This window comes from Astatotilapia calliptera, chromosome 6 (genome assembly GCF_964374335.1).
Source record: "Astatotilapia calliptera chromosome 6, fAstCal68.1, whole genome shotgun sequence".
NCBI classification, from domain to species: domain Eukaryota; kingdom Metazoa; phylum Chordata; class Actinopteri; order Cichliformes; family Cichlidae; genus Astatotilapia; species Astatotilapia calliptera.
Window position 1 is genome coordinate 16,910,837 of NC_137427.1, and position 25,285 is coordinate 16,936,121.

Genomic DNA, 25,285 nt, shown 5'->3' on the forward strand with positions numbered 1-25,285 from the left:
AATCAATACAATTTTTTTTATAAATATCTTGCTGCATTTTGTATAAGTTCACACTCAAGTTTTAAAAAACAAAACACTAAAACTATTCTGTTATACCTGTATGCAAAAAATACACTGCACCCAAAATATTTTCTAGTTCAGCTACACTGATCAATCTAGCAAACTTAAACCTACACCATCCTCCCTATTCTGGTATTTTAAAGAGTACTTAGCATAAATATTGAACAACCTAACTAATAGGGTTGCAAACCCTATAGTTTAGTTATGCAAAAAGAAAACAGGGAACCACCCTCCACCCTGTGATGCATAATCGACTTAATGCTAATCCGCGAATCATGAACTAATCGTTCAGTACTCGAGAATCACTTTACTGACTCATGAATCATGATTCACAAGCCCAACTGACTCATCCCCGTTGCAGTTAGCAAACTAATTTTATTAGTAGAAATATATCTAGCTTATAATTAAAATTGTGGAGAAAAACACAACATCCAGTATCTTAACAAAAATATTTCTGCTCTGAGCTGGAAGAAAAAAACCCTGAGTAGAAGCTCACATCAAGACAATAGCTCCTTGGTTCACAGTAGCATCGCTCTGCTAACATGCTAACAGCACATTTGAGCTACTCACCCCCTCCCTCCTGTGCTTCTTCCTGGTTGGCAACCAATGTTAAGGCGCATTACCGCCCCCTGGCTTACAGCACAGTGGACATTTAGATGAGAAAATATATATTTGACACATTTAAGGAAAATACTAATAAAATAAAAATAAACAAAATAAATGTTCCCTTTAGAATTTTTTTTGCTCTATAAAATAGTTGTTTTCTTTTAGAATCATTCATCTTAGCAGTAGGATATACATGAAAAGAGAAACAAATTAAGTTTGAGTGAAAATGTACATTTTTTGCACTCTCTGGTCAAGTGAATCAAATGACTCAAAAAATTCGATTCACTTTGGTGAGTGACTCATTAAAACTCGATTCAGTAAAAAAATCAAATTTACCATCACTAGCTGTGGCTCCAGCAAACAGCACTAGAAATTAATATTAAATCAATTCTAACGACAGCTTATCAAGCTTAAATGTGCTGCTGTTGTTTATCCGCTGGTCTCCTCTTTCTAGCGCAAAGTGGGCGATAAATAAACAAGAAAGACCGGAGTTGCGACAGAAAAGCGGATCACCTGATCAATGATCAGTTTCATGATTGAAGTAGCAACAGGGGAGGGAGGGGAAGAGAATGAGAGAAGAGCCAGCTTTGCAGCAAGGACATAATAACTCCAGCTTTGTGTCTTTTTTTCATTGTAGCTGTACCTCAATATGGAACTCCGATGGCCAGTCCAGCTGTGGCTCCATGTATCAGTTGTTAAGCTTAACGTGGAAATACTATGCAAACATTCTGAGATGAACTTACGCACTTGCTTTACTTTTCTGGGATAGTTTTCTCCGAGACGAAATGCCGCGGTTTGGAAGCAGTGCGGCTCCAAATGCTCCACCAGACCGCAGACAGGTCTTGCAGACAACAGCCGCTCTATCACGTGACACATACTGCTCCGATGCGCTGAGCTGGGTTATGCCAAGCAGCGCGTTTTGTGAGGTAATTTTGTGATACTTCGGATCGGATTACATTTTTTATTTCTCTCCCATATCCGATCCAGTAATTTAGGTCAGTATCGGACCGATACGTAATATCGGATTGGTCCATCTCTAGTAAGTAGTACCAAAAAGAAACAGCTGAAGGAGCATTTTTCAAGTAATTATGTTAATTGGCAACAGTTAGTAAAATAATTGAGTATAAAAAAAGGATATTAGATAGGCAGCGTTTCTCAGAGGTTACAATGAGCAGAGATTAACCCATCTGCAAAAAACTGGGTCTGGAGCAATTTCAAAATAATGTTCCTCAACTTAAAATTGTTGATACTGAATATTTCATCATCTATATTAAATAACTTCATCAAAAAATGTCATAAAAATAATCTGTGTGCAAGGGACATGGGCAAAAATCCATATTGTATTTCTGTCCTGCTGCCTATATCAGACCAGAACGGGACAGCATACCTCTCTCAAAGTTTCAGCAGCTGGTCTCTCGTCTAAACAGGAGGGGATACTAAAGGGTGGCAAACATGGCCCTGTCCCAACTTATTTAAGAGGTGCTGTGTTGCGGATTGCTGTTCTATTTTTCTATTACTATAATCGCGTTGGTCATGAATGCACAATTTTGCTTGGCTTTGACTGTTACCTCAGAGCCCAGACTCAGTCTCCCAGCTATGATGCTTTGAAAGAAGAGAAAAAGAGTCTTTGGTCAACTAGAAAGGGTAAAGCCTATTCATCTGCTTGGAAATACTTTTTATTCAAGGGAACCAATGAGGAACAACAAATATAGAAAAAATTCAAACAAATGCACAATGTTTCAGAAGCCACTAAATCTCCGTGACCTCAGTAGTGACCAAAATGATTACAGTGTCAGCCATGATTAAGCAGCTCTATCACAGAGTCACAGAGACATGCACCCAGCATTTAAATATTTCAAAAACAACAAAAGATAAAAGAGGTGTGCGGCTGCCATAAATGGACCCTAATCTGCTCACAGCTTGTGGTTCAATGTGATGACTGTAAGCAAATGATAGCTTTGCACACAAATACGTACACCCACACACACAAACACAGACACCCTGTGCCCTTCACAGCTAGAGAGTCCTTCCAGCCAAACCTCAGTCAGCAGCTCAGGCACGTTCGGGTGTCACAGCAGAATCCAAAAGGAAAGCAGCTAGCATAATCTGGCCTCTCAGCCTCTCTCTGCGTCTCGGCTTTGATAACTCTCTCTCGCTCTCTTCAATCACTTGGTGTGTTTTTCTGTTTCTAAATTATCCTGACGTCTCTTTTTCAGCGAATGTGTGAGAGCGCTGACAGAAACGAAGAGAAAGACATGGCGATGACTCTTGTAGGAGTCTCGTTTTTTCCCCTGTTTGACAGGTTGACAGAGGGTTCCAGTAAACGCTGCGTTTACAGACAGACTCAAACAAAAATAAACAAAAACTTTCCTAAAACAAATAACCTCTCTCTCTCTCTGTGTCTGACACACATGCTATTCCTTCAACTCAGGCAAGCCCAGTAATCTAGTTAGCTTGAAACAACGCAGCCACCTCAACTACAACGGCGACATAAAGCATCGCTCAGCGATCAGAAAGACAATGGGGATATTGATTGGCTGGGAGAACCCTGTTCAGAGAACAACTCCCCTCCAGATAACAGCAGCTATATATTTCTATACCACTAATGAGGCTGTGAGGAACAGGCTGCACTGTCAGGCAGATCCGTGGATACCCATGAGAAGCCCTATTGTGTCGAGATAACCATGGCCTTTCAGGGCACTCAACAAAAGCACTGTTGAATCTTACTGTCTTTATCTCTGCTTCACCAAACTACAGAAAACCTTATTGTTAGTTCACGTTAATGGAACAACTTTAGCGCTGAACTGAGTGCAATCTCTTGCCAGTTTTCCACAAATTATTACACTATCATCAGGTGCTCAGGCTCCTCTGATTATTATTGTAGGTTACATCTTCCCACATTAGACTGAGAACTCGAGAAACACAACCGGGCAGAAACTTGTCCTGGTTTAATCTCAAAAAGCACTAATCTTTCTGAAGGCTTCACACTTGCTACAGACATCCTTCGTGTGCTTGTGATGGAAAGTGAGAGCGAGGGGAGAGAGAGCAGAGCAGGCTCTGTCTGTCTGAGAGGCTGCTCTGCTGAGGGATGTTTTGGGGCCAATATTTACATTTTGTTTTAGTGTTGGGAACTGGAGGGATCAGTGGTACTGAGCTGTTGACAGGATTACATGGTTTGTAGATGTGTGTGAGACTCTCACTCTCTGTTTCTGTGTGTGTGTGTGTGTGTGTGTGTGTGTGTGTGTGTGTGTGTGTGTGTGTGTGTGTGTGTGTGTGTGTGTGTGAGTGTGTGTGTGTGTGTGAGTGAGAGACACAGGGAAACAAGAAGAGAAAGCGGGCAAAATTCAAATATGGAAATATTGGTATCAGTCAGTTGCAAAGCTTTGTCAGTGCCACTTTTAATGTGAGCGCCGAGTATTATCTTGCAATACACATCAAAGTTCGTCTGCACCATTGGATAAATGAATCAGAAAACCAGCCTTGACTTTTGTTAAAGGGCACTCCATTTCTGTGTCTGTGCTCTCTGTCAGTGTTAAATCAATTACAGCTAAATAAAGAAAGACAAGACTTGTGCACTTTACACTCGATGATGCATGAGTCTATCTGAAGTGACATGAATTGGGTTACTTTGTCTCTAAAATCTATAAAAACTGAATGTATTTCAACATTATTTAAAGATCCAGAGTGAATCAGTGATTAAAGGTTTATATTCTCTGAATAAATAAGAATATTGATTTTCAGTCTGTAGGCGTTAGAATATCTTTGACAAAACACGATCCATACAAGCTGAAGAAGTTCTGCTGCAGTGTGATATAAACGATCATTCTCTGCATCAAAAAGACCAGCATCATGGATTTCACACAGCTGTGCGGTAGCTACTTGTTCAGCTATTAGCGATTAAATTATGTGGACTATCATCAAGTGCGACCTGGGCTACTGCTGCTGAAAGCAAACAGCACAAATCAGCAGCTTGATTGCAAATATGCAATATATCTGTTTAGGTGAGAGCAGCCAGCTACAGATGATGGAACATTTAAGGATTAAATTATGCAATCATAGTAATGCTTTTAAAACATGTTTGTTTTTTCTTTGTGATTAATCAATAAACTGTTCGTGCAAAAACTCACACATTCATAGGTCTCCGCTATGAAAAGCAGCTGGTCCATGTTTTCTCCATTATAGCCGAAGTCCTAAAAGCAAATCTTGTCACCCAGCAGCCATCTTGAATCTATATTAACTTTTAATCAGGATTCTTTGAGCTCTTTCTCTTCTGACAACGCATAACAGGGTTCCTGCGTACATCACATGACCGCGTGAAGCTGAATATCGTGATCATCTTTCAAACTTTTTTAAGGGCACTGTGCTGAATTCATGTCACTTTGTGTGATTATACATATGTCTGTGAAGGTTCTCAGTCATCCAGGTCATCGTAGTCTAAGGAGCTTGGAAAGAAAAGTGTCTTTTATGAGACGTTTCACCTCTCATCCGAGAAGGTTCTTCAGTTCTAAGAGTCAAATGGTGGAGAGTCCCAGATTTAAACGACACGACATCCCAGTGCATTTCCGACCCAGCAACGCACTCAGACAAAAACTGGTTCTCCCGAAAGACAAAACGCCAAAACACAAACTTAACAATGTGGTGTATGCTGTACAGTGTAACGAGGAATGCCCAGACCTCTACATTGGAGAGACCAAACAGCCACTTCATAAACGTATGGCACAACACAGAAGAGCCACCTCCACAGGACAAGACTCAGCAGTCCATCTGCATCTAAAGGACAAAGGACACTCTTTTGAGGATGCCAACGTTCACATTTTGGACAGAGAGGACAGATGGTTTGAAAGAGGAGTGAAAGAAGCCATTTATGTTCACTGTGAACGACCATCTTTGAACAGAGGCGGGGGTTTACGACACCAACTGTCTGCCATCTATAATCCAGTTTTGAGATCCCTTCCCAGACACCTTAACAGCCACTCACACCCTGGGCCATCTGACCTCAGGAAATCACATGATAGGGTGGGGCCAGGTTTCACAATGAGCTCACCTGAAACCCTGGCTAATTGTGACCTACACCCGTCTTCACACCTTGGCTCATTGGACTAAGCAGAGGATCATCAGGGGATCCTTTTGTCCATCTTTTGGGGGGATACTCCCACTGGGTTTAAACCTGGGGCTCTCCACCATTTGACTCTTAGAATTGAAGAAGCTTCTCGGATGAGAGGTGAAACGTCTTCAAGCAACTTAAAGAAGTCCAGACGCTTTTCTTTCCAAGTGATTATACATAGTTTCCTCAGTCAGACTGTTTAAATCCCAACAGTCCCTTTTCCCGCCAGCCACTTTCCTTGAGAACCGTAATCATTTCAGTGAGTTCCTCTGTGATTGGGGTGTGTTAAACATCACTCCATCCTTTCCAGTTTATCTTCTCACCGTGCACGAGCCCTTCCCTCGCACTGAACCAGGTTCTCTTAAGTAAATTACCATTTTATTAGTTCTCTTTATCGCCTGAAACTACATTTAGCCAGAAGAGTAATTAAACCTGGATGACCTGGCCGGAACTGAACAGATAATAATATAGTCAGAGAGGAGAGGAGCGGAGGAGGGAAGGAGGAGACTGAAGAAATGTAGAGGTGGTTTTATTAAATCTGTCAAGTTGATATTTGGTGTTTTCTCTTTTTTTGTGAAGAGTACCTGTAAAGATAACTGTTTTCTATGGTCAAATATGAGCACACATAACACACGTTACAATAATCCAACTACAAACAGTTATTAGAGGACCCGTTTCTTTCAGTCAACATTGGCTGCATCCATCGACTACGTTTCTCATCTCTTACTTCTTTGTCCTGCTCGGTGTGTTTGAACGAAAAATCACTGCTGTATATTTCTGTTGATGAATCTGTTGCATAACTTGTGCTGATTCACTTCAGCACCTCACATGCCTTAGGTAACACCACCCCAAGGCATCACAGTTATGCGGCACTTCAAATTAGTGTTCATCAATATGTCATATCCACCTAAAATGCTACAAGCGTACCTCCTTGATCTAAAGGCTGACATGAACACACTGTAGCAGATAACTTCATCTAAAATATGTCACCAAGTTGTTTCCAAGATCAGAAAATCTGAATGGTGGCAAAGTTATGAAAAGCAATAGATTTAAACTCACCCAGTGTGCATGAAAATGTAGCTGAGATACCTCCAGGCCTGGGCTCGTAGCTGAGGATGGTAAGGTAGGGGACTTTTAAGGAAGGATGGACTGGAAACTTGCAGGACCAAGCGGTCCATCTGGCACCCATAGTACATGAACACAGCTACCTGGGAGAGCAGAGAACAAACAATAAGTGACTTGCTGTAGTATTTATGATAAGAATAACAAATACACAAATCCATTCATAGATTATTATAGAAACAATGCAAATAAATTACTTCAGTAATTTCACAGGAGTTGAGCAAAAGCTTCTGATTTAATATTGTTTCAATCAAATTAACCTGGAAAAATCAGTGGTGGCATCAACATCAAATACTATTGTTTTTTTTTGCTTTGTTTTGGTTTTTTTAGGGGATTTTGGGGGGCGGAGCCATCCCTTTCTCACAAAGCTTTGGATGTTTTGCATTTTGTGTTTTGTTGTTTTTTTTCTAAAATTTTTAATTTGATGATATGAAACATTAAAGTGTAAAAAACATACAAAAAACAGGAAACCAAGAAGGTGGCAAACACTTTTTCACACCACTGTATGTTTATCCTATTATTAAATGTTTTATATACACCTTATATGGGCAAACTATTATATCACCACCACCATGACACAAGCCGGATGGATCCATGCTTTTATGTTCTTTATGCCAAATTCTGACCCCACCATCCCAATATCACAGCAGAAAAAGAGACTTCTCAAATAGGTAACATGTTATTCAGTCTTCTGTTGTACAGTTTTGGTGAGTCTCTTTTTCTCAGCTGACATCAGTAAAAAAAAAAATATATATATGTGAAGAAATAATAATTTAAACGAATTTATCCTCTCCCAGTTACATCTCCCATCCATCGTCCATCCTCCCACCCACTACCCCCCTGCGTGTGCAGTGATTTTTCTCCCTTTGTTTGGTAGAAGGGGCAAAAAGGGTTCTTTTGACACTAAAAGTTGCAAACCACTCAGCAAGAAAGATGAAACCTGGACACATTTGGGTGTCCCAACAGAACAATGATTGCAAACACACAAAAACGAAATGGTTTAGGAATAGATAAAGCAGGCTAACATTAAACTTCTGGAATGATCTTCCCAAAACCCAAACAGATTTAAATATAGAAGAGTGTCCAAATACCCGACGAAAATCATGCCAAGAGCTTGTTGATGGCTAGTTCAGGGACATCTTGCTGAGGGACATTTAACCAAATATTAGTGGCTGTGTTTGTATTTATTTGCACCTTTATTTATAATTTTAACCCTGTGTGAATTAGAGAAAATCCATATTAAATTCAAACTTGTGCAGTCAATTAAAGATTACATTATACTAAAGAATATGTCGTACAGTCATTCCACCTGGAAAAAGAACAGCTCAGAAATCAGTAGCTCAAAATTACTACAACGGTCATGTCCATGATGAGTGTAAGTAAACGCCTGACCACAACTGTATAACAGGCACACTGACATCATACTAGAGGTGCACAAGAAGGCACCGTTGAAAAGCATCATGGTCAATTCATATTAAAATGTACTATTACTAAAAGATTCATCACATTTTATGTTCCATCAACTTACCTCTGCGATGGTGATAGCCAGGATGAACCAGGGAGGGGGACAGTAGGTATAGCTGTCAAAGTACCACTTGCGGTCGACCTCACGGGGTAGCGTCTCATAGGCAACGTGGCGGACCAACCGCTGGGACAGTCCTAAGCCTGCCTCGTCTCTGAGACTGCAGCCTTTTAGCTGCCTGCTGCCCTGCAGAATCGCCCTCCGGAAACTGTTGGAGCGCTTGTTGCTCATCTATCGAAACAAACATAAAAAGAGGAAGAAGAAATATTAAGAATGGAAGAAAACTGAAGAGGAGATGGAGGTAAGTACAAATAGTTTAATATAACAGTGTAACTATAACCATCATTATTAAAACTCACTATCAGAGAGTTTTTTCAATTGCTGTATCTGTGAGAGCAGGTACGGTCATCACAAGTACACAGCTCAGAAACCCACCCGCTGATCAAATCTTCTGTTTACAAGGGGCAGCCAATCGAAATAAAGTTGCTTCAAAGGCAATGACAAGGGAGATAAAACGGCTTGTTTCATGCAGTCGATGAACTGAGGGACTGCACCAAGGCCCAGGATAAAAAAAGGATTATATTGAACCGTGAATCATTCAAAACTACCCAGGCTGAGAGTCTAAGGACAAAAAAATGAAGCAGGAATGTGTATGATTTGGTGTTGTTGGCTGAACAAAGGCATTTTTCACACTTTTGTGATATCCAATAGGTCAAATGATTGACTGACTAAGAGAATAATCTGCAGTGAACTGATAATGAACACTGCCAGCCACCCTACATTAAACAGTACAGACACGTACAGGCATTAAAAGCTAACACATCTTTTGCTGAACAAACATGTCCATCAGAAACCCGTCCACGGAAAAAAGGTGCAAAATCCACAAGAAATGAGGGTTTCCAGGCTTTATCGCATTTGTAAATGTTTCGCCATTTTCAGCAGCCTTTGTTTGAGCGTAACAGTACATTAAGAAGGTCAGAAAAGTGAGAATAATAATAGAAATGTGTTTTAGCTATCTGCCACTTAATTATCTTTACATTTTCCACAAATAACCAGACGAAAAAATATTTGCACAAATCTTAAGAGTAACTGAGTAAGGCTTTTTGTTTTGCATAGATGGCAAAAGAAATTCTAGTTTATCCTTTCCAGCTGCCTAAATCACAGCCGTCTCTATGCCGTTTATTGCACTTGCCGTGTGTTTTATAAGATTCTTGTCCCACATCTCCATCCTTCTCTCACTCTGGCTATCGGTCCCAGTCTTTCCCTCCTCCCCCAATCTGTTTCCAGCTCCGCTCTGTTTATGTGACACTCCATAACTCAATTTTACGGCTATGTCTGTGTCTCTAGAACTGCAGGAAGCCCAGATGTGTCAGTTAGCAGATGCTACTTTAAGGCAATAAGGATGAGTGTTATTGTTTTCAGCAAGGGCAGAGATTGGGGAAAAAAAACATAAATGTGTTGTGGCAGCGGAGCTGTTGGCAATAGAGGTAGATATGGACGGTAATACTGGATCTTCAAAAGCTACAACTTTAAATTGGCTTCAAAATTGCGATGTGTAAGAAAGCTTCAATTGATGTTTATTCAAGTACGAGCACTGGCTTATCAGAAGGAACATTTTAGTTTAAAGCCAGCAGGCTTATCTTCTTGTTTACATCTTGAAAGCAAAGACATTTATCACAGCTAAGCTCAGTTTAACAGAAACTGCACGAGAAATAAAGATAAGAAGGAATACACGAAATCAGAAAAACAATAAAATCTCTGAACAGTTGTCTGATAGTTCTTCTGACGCTTTTTAATGAGACTTTTAGAGTCTTAGGACTCATTGTTTGGAGACAAACTTCAAAAAAGCCAATTATTTCAGCCTTTATATCAGTCACAGAGAACTGTGGGAAAATGATTACAGGTTACCATGGCCACTTCGAGACCGCACACCGAAGCAAGCGCTCTCACAGACATCCCCCCCAGGCAGCCATGCCCCATAAAGACAGTCAATTCTTCGTGTGAAGCAACTGTGATTCCTCTCGTCTTTGCGAGGCACAAAAGAAAGAATAATGTTCTGTCTGTTTTCTCGCTGCCAAGAGGAGAAGGGAGAGGGGCAGAAGAGGTGAGAGGCACTGATGAGCGTTCGGCTAGGAAGAGACAATTTCTCTGTTTGATCAGTGGAAAATACAATCAGAGAAAAGAGACGGAAGAAGAGGCAGAGGAAGAAACAAGTACAACAAGAAGGGGACAGAGAAGGACAAATAGGCGGAGGATCAGAAGAAATATGATGAAGGCTGAAAAGAGACTATAGAAGTGTGTTAGTATGCGGTTTATGCCTTAATGCCTCCGTTAGCTCCACCAGGTCAGCCCTGAGTTTCATCTGTTTTGTTGGATTACCCTCAGTTTTTTGGCAGAGCGCACAATGTTGGCATCAACAGAGCGGCTTTTAAAAAAGCACAGGCAAAGACACACACGCACACAAGGTGGTCACACTAAAAAAAAAGTTCAACCAGGCTTAACATTTACCGCAACACACAAAACAACGTCATCCGTCCACATTCCTGGTGGACTGCTTTCCAAGCCAAGTGAAACAATTAAAACAACTTCCACTGTCATAACAGAAAATCCTTTCTCATATGCCACTGTGTGTTTTGGCATTTCCACAATGTGTCTTGGATTGCGTTTCACTGTCTCCACGTGTTTTCCTGCCTGAATGTCGACGATTGTGTCGAATCACAAAAACAAAAAGATGTTGGGAGATCTTACATCAGCATAAACAAACGTCCACATAAAAGAAGAAAAAAAAACTAACATAAAGCTCAAGCTCTCTCAGGTATACATAACACAAAACAGGACATGCGAGCATGCATCATAAGTTATGAGCATTACCTGAATTTATTCCACTCGGGTGAGAAACTGAGTGGTTAAAAGTGTAGATATTTTGTAAAGTATAAACACATTACGTAGCTATTTTCTGCCCAGGAAAGCTGTAAAAAAAATGCAACACATCAGGGTGATGTATGAGAGAGAGTTAAATACAAGGAGACAAATGTAAAGGAGAATGTAATAAGCATACAAAATAAGAAAGAAATAAAGAGCTGGAACCTGCTGGTTTATTCAATGCAAGAAAGGCAGGTGGAAAGGTAAAGAGTTAGAGAGGATGAAGAAAGCGAGCGAGCAGTGATATGAAAGCTAACTGTGATGGAGCAGTGAGCAGGCAATTACTGACAATCACGCTGATGGAAGAGCTGTGGTGCAAGGGAGAGATGGCGCAACAAATAAAACCCTCACAGTTTGTCTCTGTCTGTCCTTTCCTTTGCCTCCTTTTCTGCTATTCCTCCCTACTCCTCTACTCCGCTCTTTCTTTGCTGCAGTCCTTCTTTCTCTGCCTCAAGCTCCCAGTTTGCAGTTGGTACTTTTGAGCATCGTGCCTGCGTGTTTACATACCACGCATTTCTTCAGATAGTCATAAAATGTTTCACAAGCCTTTTCACAGAGCTGTGGGTTCACATGTGAAGGATCCCACCAACAACATTTTTACTGTTGACCAATCGAAACAGTTCAATGTTAGTGTTAAGGTCATCGAAATTCAACTTACTATAAAAAAACCTTACTATGTTTTTTACAAAGCTCAGGAAATGTCTAAAGATGGTCAACCTTTGTAATCCACCAGTGCAAAGCAGTGAGTAACTGGAAGATGATGATAAATGCTTTACAAATCTGAAATTTTAGCACCTATTTACTCAAACATGCACACCTTATTACCATAACCATGAGTCACTCCTTTCTCTCTTATGTGTTTAGCTGCTGTTGGTGCTGCCTCTGTGAATGTATAAACTATACTTCACTATATTGTACACAAAGATCCACACGCACGCAGACCTCCATTCCTTTCTGTCCCACTTCCAGTTGCACACCATGACCCACAGGCTCTCACGTGACATGAATGCACCAAATAGAAAATGTCCTTTTGACATTTTTCCAAGCTTCCTACAGGCCTCATTCCTCACCCACTGTATCACACAATAAACAGCTCCGAAGAACAAGAGAGACAGGGAGAGATGGACTCTCTTACAGTCAGAGACAACAATGAATTCCCTACAGTCTGTACAGAGATGTACACCCCCACCGCATCCCTTAGCCACCCAGTAGTTATTGTGTACCACATAAGACCACTTCATAGTATCCTGGGTCAGCAGTTGAGTCTCCCACGAGGTATAGCAGCAAGAAAAAAGAAAAGAAAAGGTTATGAAGAAGCTAGCAAGGCTGAAGAGACTTGAGTGAGACCTTGGACAATCAGCGGCGGGCTGTGGTTTGAAGGTGAAACTGTAAGTGGGGCAAGGTGAGCCTTAGGAGGGGTAATTCTCACCAGACAGGGAGTTATTTCCTATTAGGAGCAATCTTGTGTAGCTGAGGTGATTTTGGAATATGGTGGATGTAAAGCTGAAAAAGTTCCAGATGTGGCAAAAAAAAAAACAACTGTTCCACAAGTCACAAATAAATCTCAGTTGCTGCACATTAGGAGACAATTAACAAGTCTTGGCCATACTTCAAACAGTTTTGGCCTCATACAGAGTACTATGAACAATTTTTAATCAGTCTTTTTAATGTCTCTAGTGTTTAGAGTTGTACTCTACTGCTTGCAACGTATGTTTTGCTTTGGCGTATTAGATATTCTTTAGCCTTCGGGTTTGTGGAAGCTTTAATGTCATCACAATTAAGAGAAAAGGTGTGACGTCCACGTGAAGTCATAAGTATTGAGTCTTTGACACTCACCAGACACTTTATTAAGTATAGTCGTTCAGCTGATCAAAAAGCAAATATCCAGTCAATCAATCACATGGCAGTAACTCAAGTAGACATGTCGACGCATATTGGTGCTAGGCACAGTATTTCAGAAACTGCTGATGTAGTGGGATTTTCTCACATAACCATCTTTATGGATAATACAGAGTTACAGAAAGTTAAATCATCTCACCAGGTTGACAAAGTCCTGATAACAGATCTTTCCATCAGCATTGCCATCAGCAAGGGCCAACAGGACTTCCAGTTTGTGGGGGTCGAGCTCAGAGCCATGGGTGGCCAGCAGGTCCCTGAACCGCTCTGTACTGATGAAGCCTGAGTTTTCGGGGTCATACTGCAAACAAAAACATATGGAAATGCAAAAGATTATTATTGATTCATTATTTGATTGATTATGTGATGATTACCTGTTTAAAAGTATTATTTAAATAGAACAGACAGAAAAATACTAGACAAACGAAACATGGTGTCTTTATGGGCACAACACTTGCAGTATATCAAACAAATAAAATAAAATAAACGTTTTAAAAAGTCTAGAGTAGTCAGTTTCACCTCGTGCACAGTTTTCTGCAAAGCCAAATATCAATACCCTAAAAACCATCAGCAGCGGTTTAGTCATGGTTTGAAGATCTTGCATAAAAGAGCTCTAATTGCTCTAAAAGGCCCAACTGTGGAGATGCAGTAACTTATAACAGCTTTGAATTTCACTTTGAAATGACACCCTGCACCGCATTTAGCCACAGGCTGCTTTTTGCTCATGAGAGGAAGCGTTCAGACATATCTGAAAAATAACATACCCAAGATTTTCTGACAAATCCAAATATGTCAAAAGACCTTCAGAGCAGTGATTACTAAAGCACTTAAATGGTAAAAGAGCTTTGCTTTTTTCCTCCACTCTTTTCTTTCCTTTGTGCCGTGTGGCTTCAAATCTTAAGTGCCAATTTATAGTGAAGTTGCCACTCAGCCTATGCATATATACATGCACGCACACAGACATTTAGGGGGCCAGAGGAAGGACCTCTTACAGAGGCTTTCTGATTGCAGAGAAGTGAGCAGTGTTTCTGGAATAATTCTGAGTGAAATGTGAAAAATCGAGCTGCTCATGACGCCCTAAAACAAGAAAAACAGAAAAAAGGTACAGCCATATGCGACAATATCTGTCTGGCCTCAAATTACACTAGAAAGGACTTGAATGTGTTATTTGGATGTTGGGTTGATTGTGGATTCAGACAGAAGACAGCTGCTGCCACTCTGCTTGCCTCTGTGCATGTGAGTGTGTATGCACATGTAACTCTGTCTTTCTCTATCTGTATATTTGCAAATGTGCACATCCATGCATAAAGATGTGGCATTCAGACAATATTAGCCGCCTGCCAGACTTCAACACCCCTGAACCAGATATAGTTACAGCACGCATGCATGCGCGTGTGTATGCAAACGTGTGGTTGCCATATGACAGCGCTAGCAGAAGCTGAGCACAGCCAGTCTGGCAGCAGGTGGTCTATGGTTGACCAAGGGACAACAGACAGAAGAGGTTCTAGCTCTCTCTAACATTGTGTGTCTTTATTTTTACATGTTATCTAACAGCGATGATGCAGTTTTCATTTAACGCAAGCCCATTTGTACATTTTCAAGCCAGTGTTATCTCTGAAATTTGCATCTAGCCTGAAACTTGTTTATATGCAGTTCGTCTGGCAGCAGACAATTAAATGCAGCTCGTTCCAGCAGGCAGTCATGTGTAGCAAGCATGCCGGTGCTACAAAGTATAGTAAGTAAAGTGTATGCTATGGACTGACTCATCAGACAATGACAGATGTTTTTAACATATGCAGTCCTTTGAAAAAACTAAGTTTACCTTCACTTGCAAAGGAATAAAGAGGTTAAGAAGCAGCAAGTGCTGATGACCAAATACACTTAATAATAACACTTAGATAATCAGCAAGTGTGAGTTTATTAGTCTGGAGCACTCAAGCGTATGTTAACACAATGCCACAATCTTCACAGGTTAGAGGTCCTAGCAAAGTGACCTCTAAGTCAGATGTTCAGAGAACATGCAAAAAATCCAAATGCTACATCTCAACTTTACAGGCCTCAGTTAGCATGCTAAATCACGGCAAAAAAAAAAAAAAAAATCATGATAGAAGAATTAGAAAAAAAAGACTAAACAGCACCTGGAGAAATCACTAGACCTCTGACACAATGTCCTGTGGACAGATGAAACTTTGACGCACAACAGAATCTTTCTGCCAAAACCAAACACAGCATAGCACCACCCATCCACCACTGTCCAGCACAGTGGTGGATGGGTGATGATTTCAGCTTGTAGTCACTGTGACCATGAATTCCTCTGTATATCAAAGCATTCAGAATCAAATGTGAAATTGCAATGAGCTGAAGCACACCAGCAAACTACAACAGAGGGACGGGAAAAGAAAATGTAACTGGACTTGGTCCAGATCTCAGCCCGATCAAAATGCTGTGGCAAGACCTGCGGAGAGCTGTGCATAAACAAATGGCTGAAAACTTCAATGAACTTAAGGAACAATGTAAAGACGAGTGGGACAATTTTAATCTATCACAACGTGAGGAAGTAATAAAGTCATATAAAAAATGATGACCTGTGAAAATGTTTTTTCCACTTGACAGTAAACAGAAGAAATGACTGACAGCAGATAGTAAGTGAGACCTTTAGAGTATAGAAAGCATGATGAGAGGCTCACACGATTAATGCATGGAGTTCTCAAATGTTGAAAAGCAGTACAGTTGCAACAAAGCTGTACATTTGCAGAAGAGGAAGTAGCATGGAAAAGTGTCTAGATGTCTGTATTTTTTAAATAAGCCATAGGTTTTCCCACTTCACTATATAATCGCTGACAATCTGATCCCCTGAGAATCAGCTGTTTTCGTTTTGTTTTTATACAACAACTGATTCATTGAAACCATGCAAAATGAGTATTTTCTGATGCACAGACCCTCGAAGTACATCAGGTGGTGCATTTGAATTTGTCTTCATTTTCCCAGCCTTTTTGAGCCCTCTTACGTAAAGGAGATAGCTACATGAATTTTCAGGTGTGAAAAATGCATTTAAACTCTGATTTTTTTTAAATGGCACAAATGTTCATAGTAGGAAAGTACAATTTTGCATAGCTTCATTAAATATGTTCTGAGGGGATCAGATGGAAACCTTATTTTAGATTTGACTGATTTTACTTGGAATGGTACGGAAGAGGATTAGGGCCACTGGAAAAAAAAAGTGGGCACATCTTTTTTTTCCAGTGGCCCTAATCCTCTTCCGTAGAACGGCCTTACTACTATTCAATATTATATTCAATATCACATGAGTAATATTACATTTGATGATGTGACTACTTACTTTCACATACATATCTGTAAGCAATGTTTGGAAAATGTGACAGCAATCTGAGAAAAACCATAGTTTAATGCTAACAGATGTAGCACTGAGAAAAGACAAAATAGGACCACAAGAGTAACCTCACCAGAAGGGAGCCAAGTGCTCTTCGTGCCTAATGACCTCAAGCATACAGTGCTGTGAATAAGCATTTGCCCCCTTCCTGTTTTATTATTTTGTTGTGTATTCGTCACACTTACATATTTCAGATGATCAAAAAATTTTAATATTAGACAAAAACAACCTGAGTCGATACAAAATGCAATTATTTAATAATTAAGGGAAAAACAACTATCCAGACCTAGCAGCCCCCGTGTGAAAAAGTAATCGCCCCCTAGACCTAATAACTACTTGTGCCACTCTTGGCAGCAAGAACTGCAATTAAGCATTTTCAGTGACTGGCAGTGTGTCTTTCACATCGCTGTGGAAGAATTTTGGCCCACTCTTCTTCGCAGAATTGTTTTAATTTAGCCACACTGAAGGGTTTTCAAGCATGAACAGCCCATCCATTTTTGCATTTTTCAATATTAGACAAACAGTCACCCCTGAATATGCTCAAACTTGCACTTCTGAGTGCAACATGCTCTCTTTACTTTATGCACCACCAAAAAATCTCACTTAATGCGTAAAATGTAAACTCTCCTCTACAGAAGTAAGAACAAACCTTCTTTTGCAGATCAGTGAGCTCCCGTTGAAGACATTTTGTCATGATGAAGTAACGTCAGCCGAAGCCAGTCTCACCACTCTGAGCCAGGCAATATGTTCAGTGTGTGTGTGTGTGTGTGTGTGTGTGTGTGTGTGTCTGAGAGAGAGAGACCCTGTCATATTGTTTGTCCCAGACTGTGCAGGGTTATTTCAAACCAGGACTAAAGGATTACAGTCCAATCCAAGACCCCCGCCACATACACCGCCCCAATATTATCCCACACCCACCCTACTTACGAACCCCCCCCCCCGGCCCCCATCAACCTCCTATCACCCCCCTCCATCTATCCCCTTCACACAACACCCTCTTTACCCTACATCCATGCACCTCTCCTTCACTTATCCCCTTTACTTTCTCACTGTAAAGTAAAATACAAGAAATCCCTCAGAAGAAAAATAAATAGTTCAATAAATGTGCCTGTTATCTCTTCCCATGTCACTCACAGATGCAGACAGCCATGCATTATTTTCCTCACACACACAAACATCTTCCTCGCTCCACCCTGCAACACCACAGGCTTCATAGCTGAGTGAGCACCCTCTGAAGTCAATGGGCAGACTGCTGGGGTGGAGCTGCAGAGGGACACACACTCAACAATGGACCACTGATGGCAATTTCATGCAAGGTTTAGCCAGTTCCTTCACTCCAATTAGTGATCGTTTCTTTCGATGCAGGTCCACACAGAGAAGGACATTATATCGCACAAAAAACATTTTTGACCAAGACTCTTGGCACAAGCTAAAACTGGCACATTTAAGCAAGTTTAGTTTGTTTGTGTATCATTTAATCAATTTAATTAATTAAGTTATGAATTAAATGATTAACATTTAATTGCACTTTGCAAAGGAAATGAGTGTGAGCTGCACATAAAGATGTACTAATGCTGTTTTTAAAATTATGCACCGACGTTATTATCATCTGTCTAGCAGTTATGAAATAACTTTGAGTTTTGTTGGATGCATTTTGGCTTGTGTTGTAATAATATTTCCCAGATCTAGAATTTGAATTAGCTTCTATCCCAACACATTTCATTTTCATAATTATGTTATTGTCTCTGCTTCATAAGGCCTGTTTTGCAAGCAGCAAAGGGAGTGTGATGCAAATCTCTCAGATTAAAATAAGCACACACACACATACTCTCAAATCCTGGTACAGACATAATACCATAAAACATTCACAACCAATATTAAGGGCTTCTCAGCAGCCTGTCAGGGGGAAGAGGAGGAAAACAACAGAGGGAGGGGAGTGTGAGGGGTGTTAATGCTGAGGCCAAGGGGTGCATTTTGGACACAATGCAGGGGTTTTTGTCTTCATCCTCATTTTCACAAAGCTGAATATTAAGGAAGCAGAGGGGAGGCAGCGTGTGAGGGTCAGGGACTTTTTTTTAAGGATTTAAGTTTGCATTGAGAGCCTGGAGAAACAAAGCAGGCTGTGTAAAATATACTCAAAACAACTCGAGGATGATAAAATCGAACCCTCATTTATTTTAAGTGGCTGAAAAGAATGAAAACACTGAGATCCTCTGCTGTACTCTGGGCCTGGATTCCAAAATATTGATCACAATTTGTGTTGCTGTGTTAAAATATAAGACCGAAAGCCTTGATCTGTCTGACCTTTTAGTTTTTCAGTGACCATTGACCATGACCCCACACTGTTTTGAATCGCTGTCTCTGAGTCGTGAGCTACTAATTAGATGGTGTCTGGAACAAGAAGCACAAGCTAAGAAGAAAATTGGACAGATGACGACGTCCAAACGATCATCTTGCTCTACCACAGCTGGTGGCCACGCTCAAATCCTGCTACACCTGTGATGGGAATTTTCAGCTGCTCACTAATTTCCCAAAGAAATTCCACAGCAGATGGACATGCACGTTTGATTTGGCACAGACTGTTAGATAGGATGCCCTACCTGATGCAGCACATCCATCTATCTGGGCCTGGGACCGGCACTAGGAGTACACTAGTTTTTGACCTCATGAAGCTGATCTCAAACCAGATATCTTTTACATGTAAGGCTAATGTTTAAACGACCACATCACAGAGCCACTCAACGCCTGCTACACCAACAGTTGTGGCCAGAAGTTTACATACACTCATCCTGGGCATAAATGTCACGGTAATTTTGGGCTTTTAATGATTGCTTTTCTTGGTTAGAAAAACATCTTTAAATCACTTTAAATACAAGAACTGGGTGCACATGTTTGAATCTATTCTGGACTTTCTCGAATCCACTCAGGGTCAAATGCATACAAACAAGCTCAAATATATACATATATCGACTTCCTTAAATCTTCCACAGTGCCTTTTAACTTGTCAAGGTCAAGGCTTACTAGTGATCATGTCTGGCTACAACTGGCAGTTCTTCTTTGACAGCAGCACTCACTGGATTAACCAATATCCACAACTATTGGAGAATCCAAGGAACTCAGTGAAAAATACTAGATCTACACAGACTGGGAAGATCTTTTGGAGCTATCTCTAAACAATTTAAGATTTCAACATCACCACTTCAAACAATTGTATGTAAGTTCAAGTTATTCTGATGTATCACCGGTTTGCCAAGGTCTGTAGAAGACCCAAAGTGTTACCCTCAGATGAGAGGAAATTGGTTAGAATATTCAGGAACAACCAAGGAGCCAACAATTGCACAAGCCTGCCATGAACTAGAAACTCCTGGAACACCACCGTCACTCTCCACAGTGAAGACAGTTTGAAATCGCCATGGACTGAGAGGGTGCGGACCAAAAAAGAAGCCCCTGCTCCAAAACCCACACCTCCAAGTTCGAGTGAAATTTGTAGCTGCCCACATGGACAAGCCAAATGCCTTTTGGAGAAAAGTTTTATGGTCCGACGAGACAAAGACTGAGCTATTTGACCACCAATGCGAGAAGCTTGTTGATTGTTACCAAAATTGACTGATTTCGGTGCAGATTGATAGTAGAGATTAAACCAAATATTAGTGGGGGATATATGCATATATTTGGGTCTGTATGTATCCCAATTTAAACCCAAAATACATTAAAACTTATTTTTAGTTCAAAGAATGCCTTAAAAGCCCAAAACTACCATGACATTCATGCCCATAATGAGTATATGCGTATGTCTTACCACAACTGTACATCAGTAAACAGTTAATAAGCTGTCAAGCCGTTAAGAACTGATGTGTTGAATGCTGAAATGGGATAATTGCACACAGTGGGAAAACTTTTTATTCTGTGTCTGACAAAACCTTTTTAATTGTTTAGGAAGAAAATGAGATCTGTTGTTCCACTGCTGACAGTAAACTTATGTATGATTTATGCAACATCAGCGGAAAACAGACTGCCAAAATTTTTGATAACCTCATCTACATTTTAGACAGGATGTACCCTGGAGGCTCTGCAGGAAGAAGTTCATACTATAGCATGTAATCACAAAATGTAGGCTGTGAGTCATTCTGACAGTCACTCTTTTCTCACTGCCTACATCAGAAATGTGGTGAAACAAACTAACAGGACAGGAAATTGAAGCTGCATCACCACAGAGCTAATTTCACACTGGAAAATAATTCATTCAGTCATACGGGTTGGTGCAGTAACAAGCGTGACATGTGTGACCTGTCTCACTGGGATGGAATGACACGCACGAGCCATTTTTCCCATTGATAATGTCACTCTATCCCATGTAAAGAATTGTTAAGTACCTGGATTACCTGAAAGCTGCAAAGGTTTGCACATGGACAAGGACGTGAGGAAATAAACAAACATGACTGCTGCCCGTGGAGTCAGTAAAGATTCCCAGTGTCACACATTTTAAGAATAACATCCTCCTGGTGGTGTAGGTACGACTATGGCTAAGTAGCAAAGCACCGCGCTGTGGCAGCACATCCAGGTTGAGAATGCAATTACATGTGTTTGAGTGTGTGCAACCACACACTGCAGGTGGTTTTAAGGAGGGATTGCTAAAAATAGACACTATCTTTAGGATGCAGTAGACTTACTTTTGGTAGTGTTATTTGATATTAAGAAGAATTAGAGAGCAGAATGCATGTAAATACAGTCAACATACAACTTTGGCTCTGCAGATGTATGCTCAGCTCAATTATTTTTTACCTAAATATTGTTATTTGGGGTATTAAGGAAAAATATATATTACATCTACATACAGTGTATCATTTATTACTTCCTTCCAGTTAAATACATGGTGTGGCATAATCCATCAGCAAGCAGCCTGTTCAGCAATATAATTACCTACAGTCATACCACACAGTCAGACAGTGTTCAGTTGTTGCTATTTTAAGGATTGTGCAGTACAAAAAAAAGCAGCTTCTGCCCGCTCGAGTTGCTGACCCACAGACAAAACAAGATTTTTGGTTATCCAGCCACTGGCATCTTGTATTTTCTACAGTAAATCAAACATCTCATTACAACTCACAGCAATGAGGCTATTCTACCGTGTCCTGTTAAATTCTTTCAGAGAACAAGTTGCTTTGCTGTAAAACACTTGGAGATGTTGAGGTTCTCCCAGATATATATATATATATATATATATATATATATATATATATATATATATATATATATATATATATAGTGTTACAGTATTTTTATATGTAATACATCATGAAGGATGGAGCATGAAGGCAGAGCAGCTAATTGACTGTGGCTGACATTACAAAAGGCAATTTAACGAGCTGGCAGATTCTCTTTCCTAATGACTTTTGTAAAAACAGCATCTGAACTTCAATCTGCTGGTGTTAGAAACTCCGAGACACCCTGTTAAAGATTCAAAATCTGTCTCAGTAAGACTACATGACATGTTTGATCACTGAGTATGAGGACAACACTGTAATTAATTAAAAGATATGTGTGCATGGAGTCTAGAGGGAATCAGAATCAGTAATTAGCATATGAAAAATAAAAAAATCAAGCAACTTTTCTCAGGAAATCAGAGCTTGTTCAAAACATCCAGTTCCTTAACAGCTCGTCCATTTCGTGGCCCTGATGTAGCTGGAGCTTATCCCAGCTGTCATGAGTAAAAGGCAGGGTAAATCTTGGACAGGATGCCAGTCTATTGCAGGGCCAGCACAGAGAGTCAGACAACCATTCACATCCAAGTTCACACTGACACTAACTTCATATCACTAATAAAACTAACTTGCATGTCTTTGGACTGTGGGAGACGCAGTGACAACATGTAAACTCCACACAGAAAGGTCACAGCTGGCCAGCTGATTTACAACCAGGAGATCCTTGCTGTGTCCTATTCAAATCAATCATAGTAACCAATGAATATTCTTCATTAACTTGTGAATCTGATAAGAATGATTACCGAGGCCTAGCATGCAGATAAACAAGTTTATACGAAAAAGAAATTCCTGAATGAGAGTCAGCTAAAAAGAACCTTATAATTTGAGTTAACAAAGTTCAGTCAGGGCAAAGAGAAGGAAATGCAACCATTTGAAACTTGAAATGATTGGAAGAAAATCTCAGTTTGATTAGAGCGTTACATCAAACCTAAGCACACCCAAACAGAAGCACAAATACGCAAAGGTAACTGAAGATGCTAATTTTTCCTTTAATTTGTCTCACCTATAAACATGGAATACACATGTGAATTCAAAAGGGAAAACGGGAATGTAAATAAGCATGTGAACAATTTTACATGTAGATTCCTGTCTAAATACAGTCTTTGAGTGTTATTGTCTTTCTGAGCAGATACTGCACATTTACACACACACACACACACACACACACACACACACACACACACACACACACACACACACGTATTATAATTCCACTTCCCTGTGCTTCCTGAATATTCCCCTGGCATGGAGCAATTAGCAGTTCTAATAAAAAGCCCGCCTCGTTAAAGCTTGTTAGTCTCCTTGCTAATTACACTGAAGCACCAGGGAGGACAGGCAAAACCAGCGGCACCTCATTCACTGGCCATTACTCAGACCCTACAACTGAATCCACTCAAACACACTCACCTTCTCATGTTAATCAGGCTTTTCAGGATGTGACCTTGACAACAGGAGGGGTTTCCCTGTGTGATTTTTTTCCTTCTTTTGCCTTCTCTTTCATCTTTCTCACACACTCCCATTCTTTTATTTCCTTTGCTTTTTTCTTTTGCATTATCTAGCCCAGCTGAAAGAGTACATTATCAGAGTTATTGCCACTGTAAGCTGGGAGACGCTCTGTGGTTTTAGAGCTTGTCATAAGCCCCGCTAGCAGGACCCAGCCTCATTTAGGAGACTAGTTCAGGTTGAGTGGAGCCGACAGCTTGTCGGCGGGAGGCAACCCTTAATGGTAGAGGCGGAGCAGCGATGGAGAGGTGAAAAGTCAAACACTCAGACCGACAGCTGACATCACCCAAAAGACCCCAGTCAAGATTATGGGGCTATGAGCAATCATGGATGAAAATCTTCATGTTGGTGATGTGTGTGTCTTTGCACCAATTCTGGCCATTTCCATGCGAAGTGATGCATTTGAAAAAGCATTTTTCCATATTTTCCCTTTAGCAACACAAAACCACATATACAAAATTGCCATGACACATGTGTAGTATGCAGAATCCTAATGATCTATGGTGATTACTTTATTATGCCCTGATTTTTTCTTTGCCCTTTGGGTTTTTTCATTTCAATGTTCTAATAGACAAGCTACTATCAACACCTTTGTTAATATACTTTATCTGGGGCTGCACAGTTCATTGAATTTTAATGTTCACGATTTTGGCTTCCCACAATTAAAGGAACGTGACCGAGAGACACTGAAAATGCATGCTAAACTCAAAGCAAAAGCTAATGAGGCACTCCCTAAATTAGATCCATAACCTGTTCCTGCATGTGCCAGTCACAGCTGCTCCCTGCATCACACAGCTTGAGTTTTTCCGGACGAGTGTGGATGAGCAAAATTACATTAAAAGACAAATATACAACAAAACTGAAATGTCTGGCATAAGAGAAGATGAAGAGATTATCCTCCAAATGGATCACCCTCTGTTGTTTGGAAATACTTTTGATTTCCAAACAACAGCGCTTGATTTAGCCCAAGTGTTGCTAACCGAGAACTAATCATGTGCAAAAAGTGCTGTAGAGTTGTGTCTGCAATGAGCTTATTCAGCCACCTGAAAACAAACCACAAACTGTATAAGTATAATGAATGCATGAATATCAAGAAAAACTATAATAATAATAATGGATTGGATTTATATAGCGCTTTTCTAGGCACCCAAAGCGCTTTACAATACCACTATTCATTCACTCTCACATTCACACACTGGTGGAGGCAAGCTACAGTTGTAGCCACAGCTGCCCTGGGGCAGACTGACAGAAGCGAGGCTGCCATATCGCGCCATCGGCCCCTCTGGCCAACACCACTATGAATTGGTCACTTACTTAAAACATCCAATATCAACTCTGATGTCCATAAAAGTGAGCCCGTACAGCTGACAAAACTTACTGAAATCACCAACCAAAGATAGGAGCCCACTGAACACCGTGTGCATTTTAGTCATATGCATCATGCATTTACAAACACTTCAACAGGCAAGGTGAATAAACACCCTGTTTTAATTAACAGGTATGTAGCTTAATGTAAAAGTAGTGTGGTGTTGATGTTATCCGGATGCAAAGATTTGTACAGATATGAAAATGTGAAAGGAGTGTTTACATGACAATGCAATGAAAACATTTTTTGCCAACACAATTGAAGAATAATTGTGATAAATAACCACAAACAATACTGAACAAACTAAGCATGATAATCATTTTGGCCATAATCGTGCATCCCTAATTTTATTTGTTGGTTTTAAATTTAACACTACAAGGAAATAATTGGATAACAACTTAACAATTAAGTATTTTTCAAACGTGATCATCATTCTCAGAAGTTTTGTCTTGGTGCAAGTATGCTCAAATGCATGAACATCAATAATAACTCATTATTTTGAAAATTCATTTACCGAAAGGTTCAAAGCCTTGCA

At 40.3% G+C, this 25,285-nt stretch overlaps 1 protein-coding gene across 2 annotated transcripts in view; it reads right to left on the minus strand.

The window, feature by feature from the left end:
- rhbdl3 (rhomboid, veinlet-like 3 (Drosophila)) overlaps window positions 1-25,285 on the minus strand; it is a 72,888-nt gene that overhangs the window by 16,437 nt on the left and 31,166 nt on the right. For both annotated transcript variants that reach the window (XM_026170594.2, XM_026170592.2), the window contains 3 exons: window positions 13,375-13,533; window positions 8,421-8,645; window positions 6,830-6,978 (listed from right to left, as the gene is read on the minus strand). In XM_026170594.2, coding sequence (XP_026026379.1) covers window positions 6,830-6,978; window positions 8,421-8,645; window positions 13,375-13,533 — 533 coding nt within the window. The remainder of the gene's footprint in view (window positions 1-6,829; window positions 6,979-8,420; window positions 8,646-13,374; window positions 13,534-25,285) is intronic.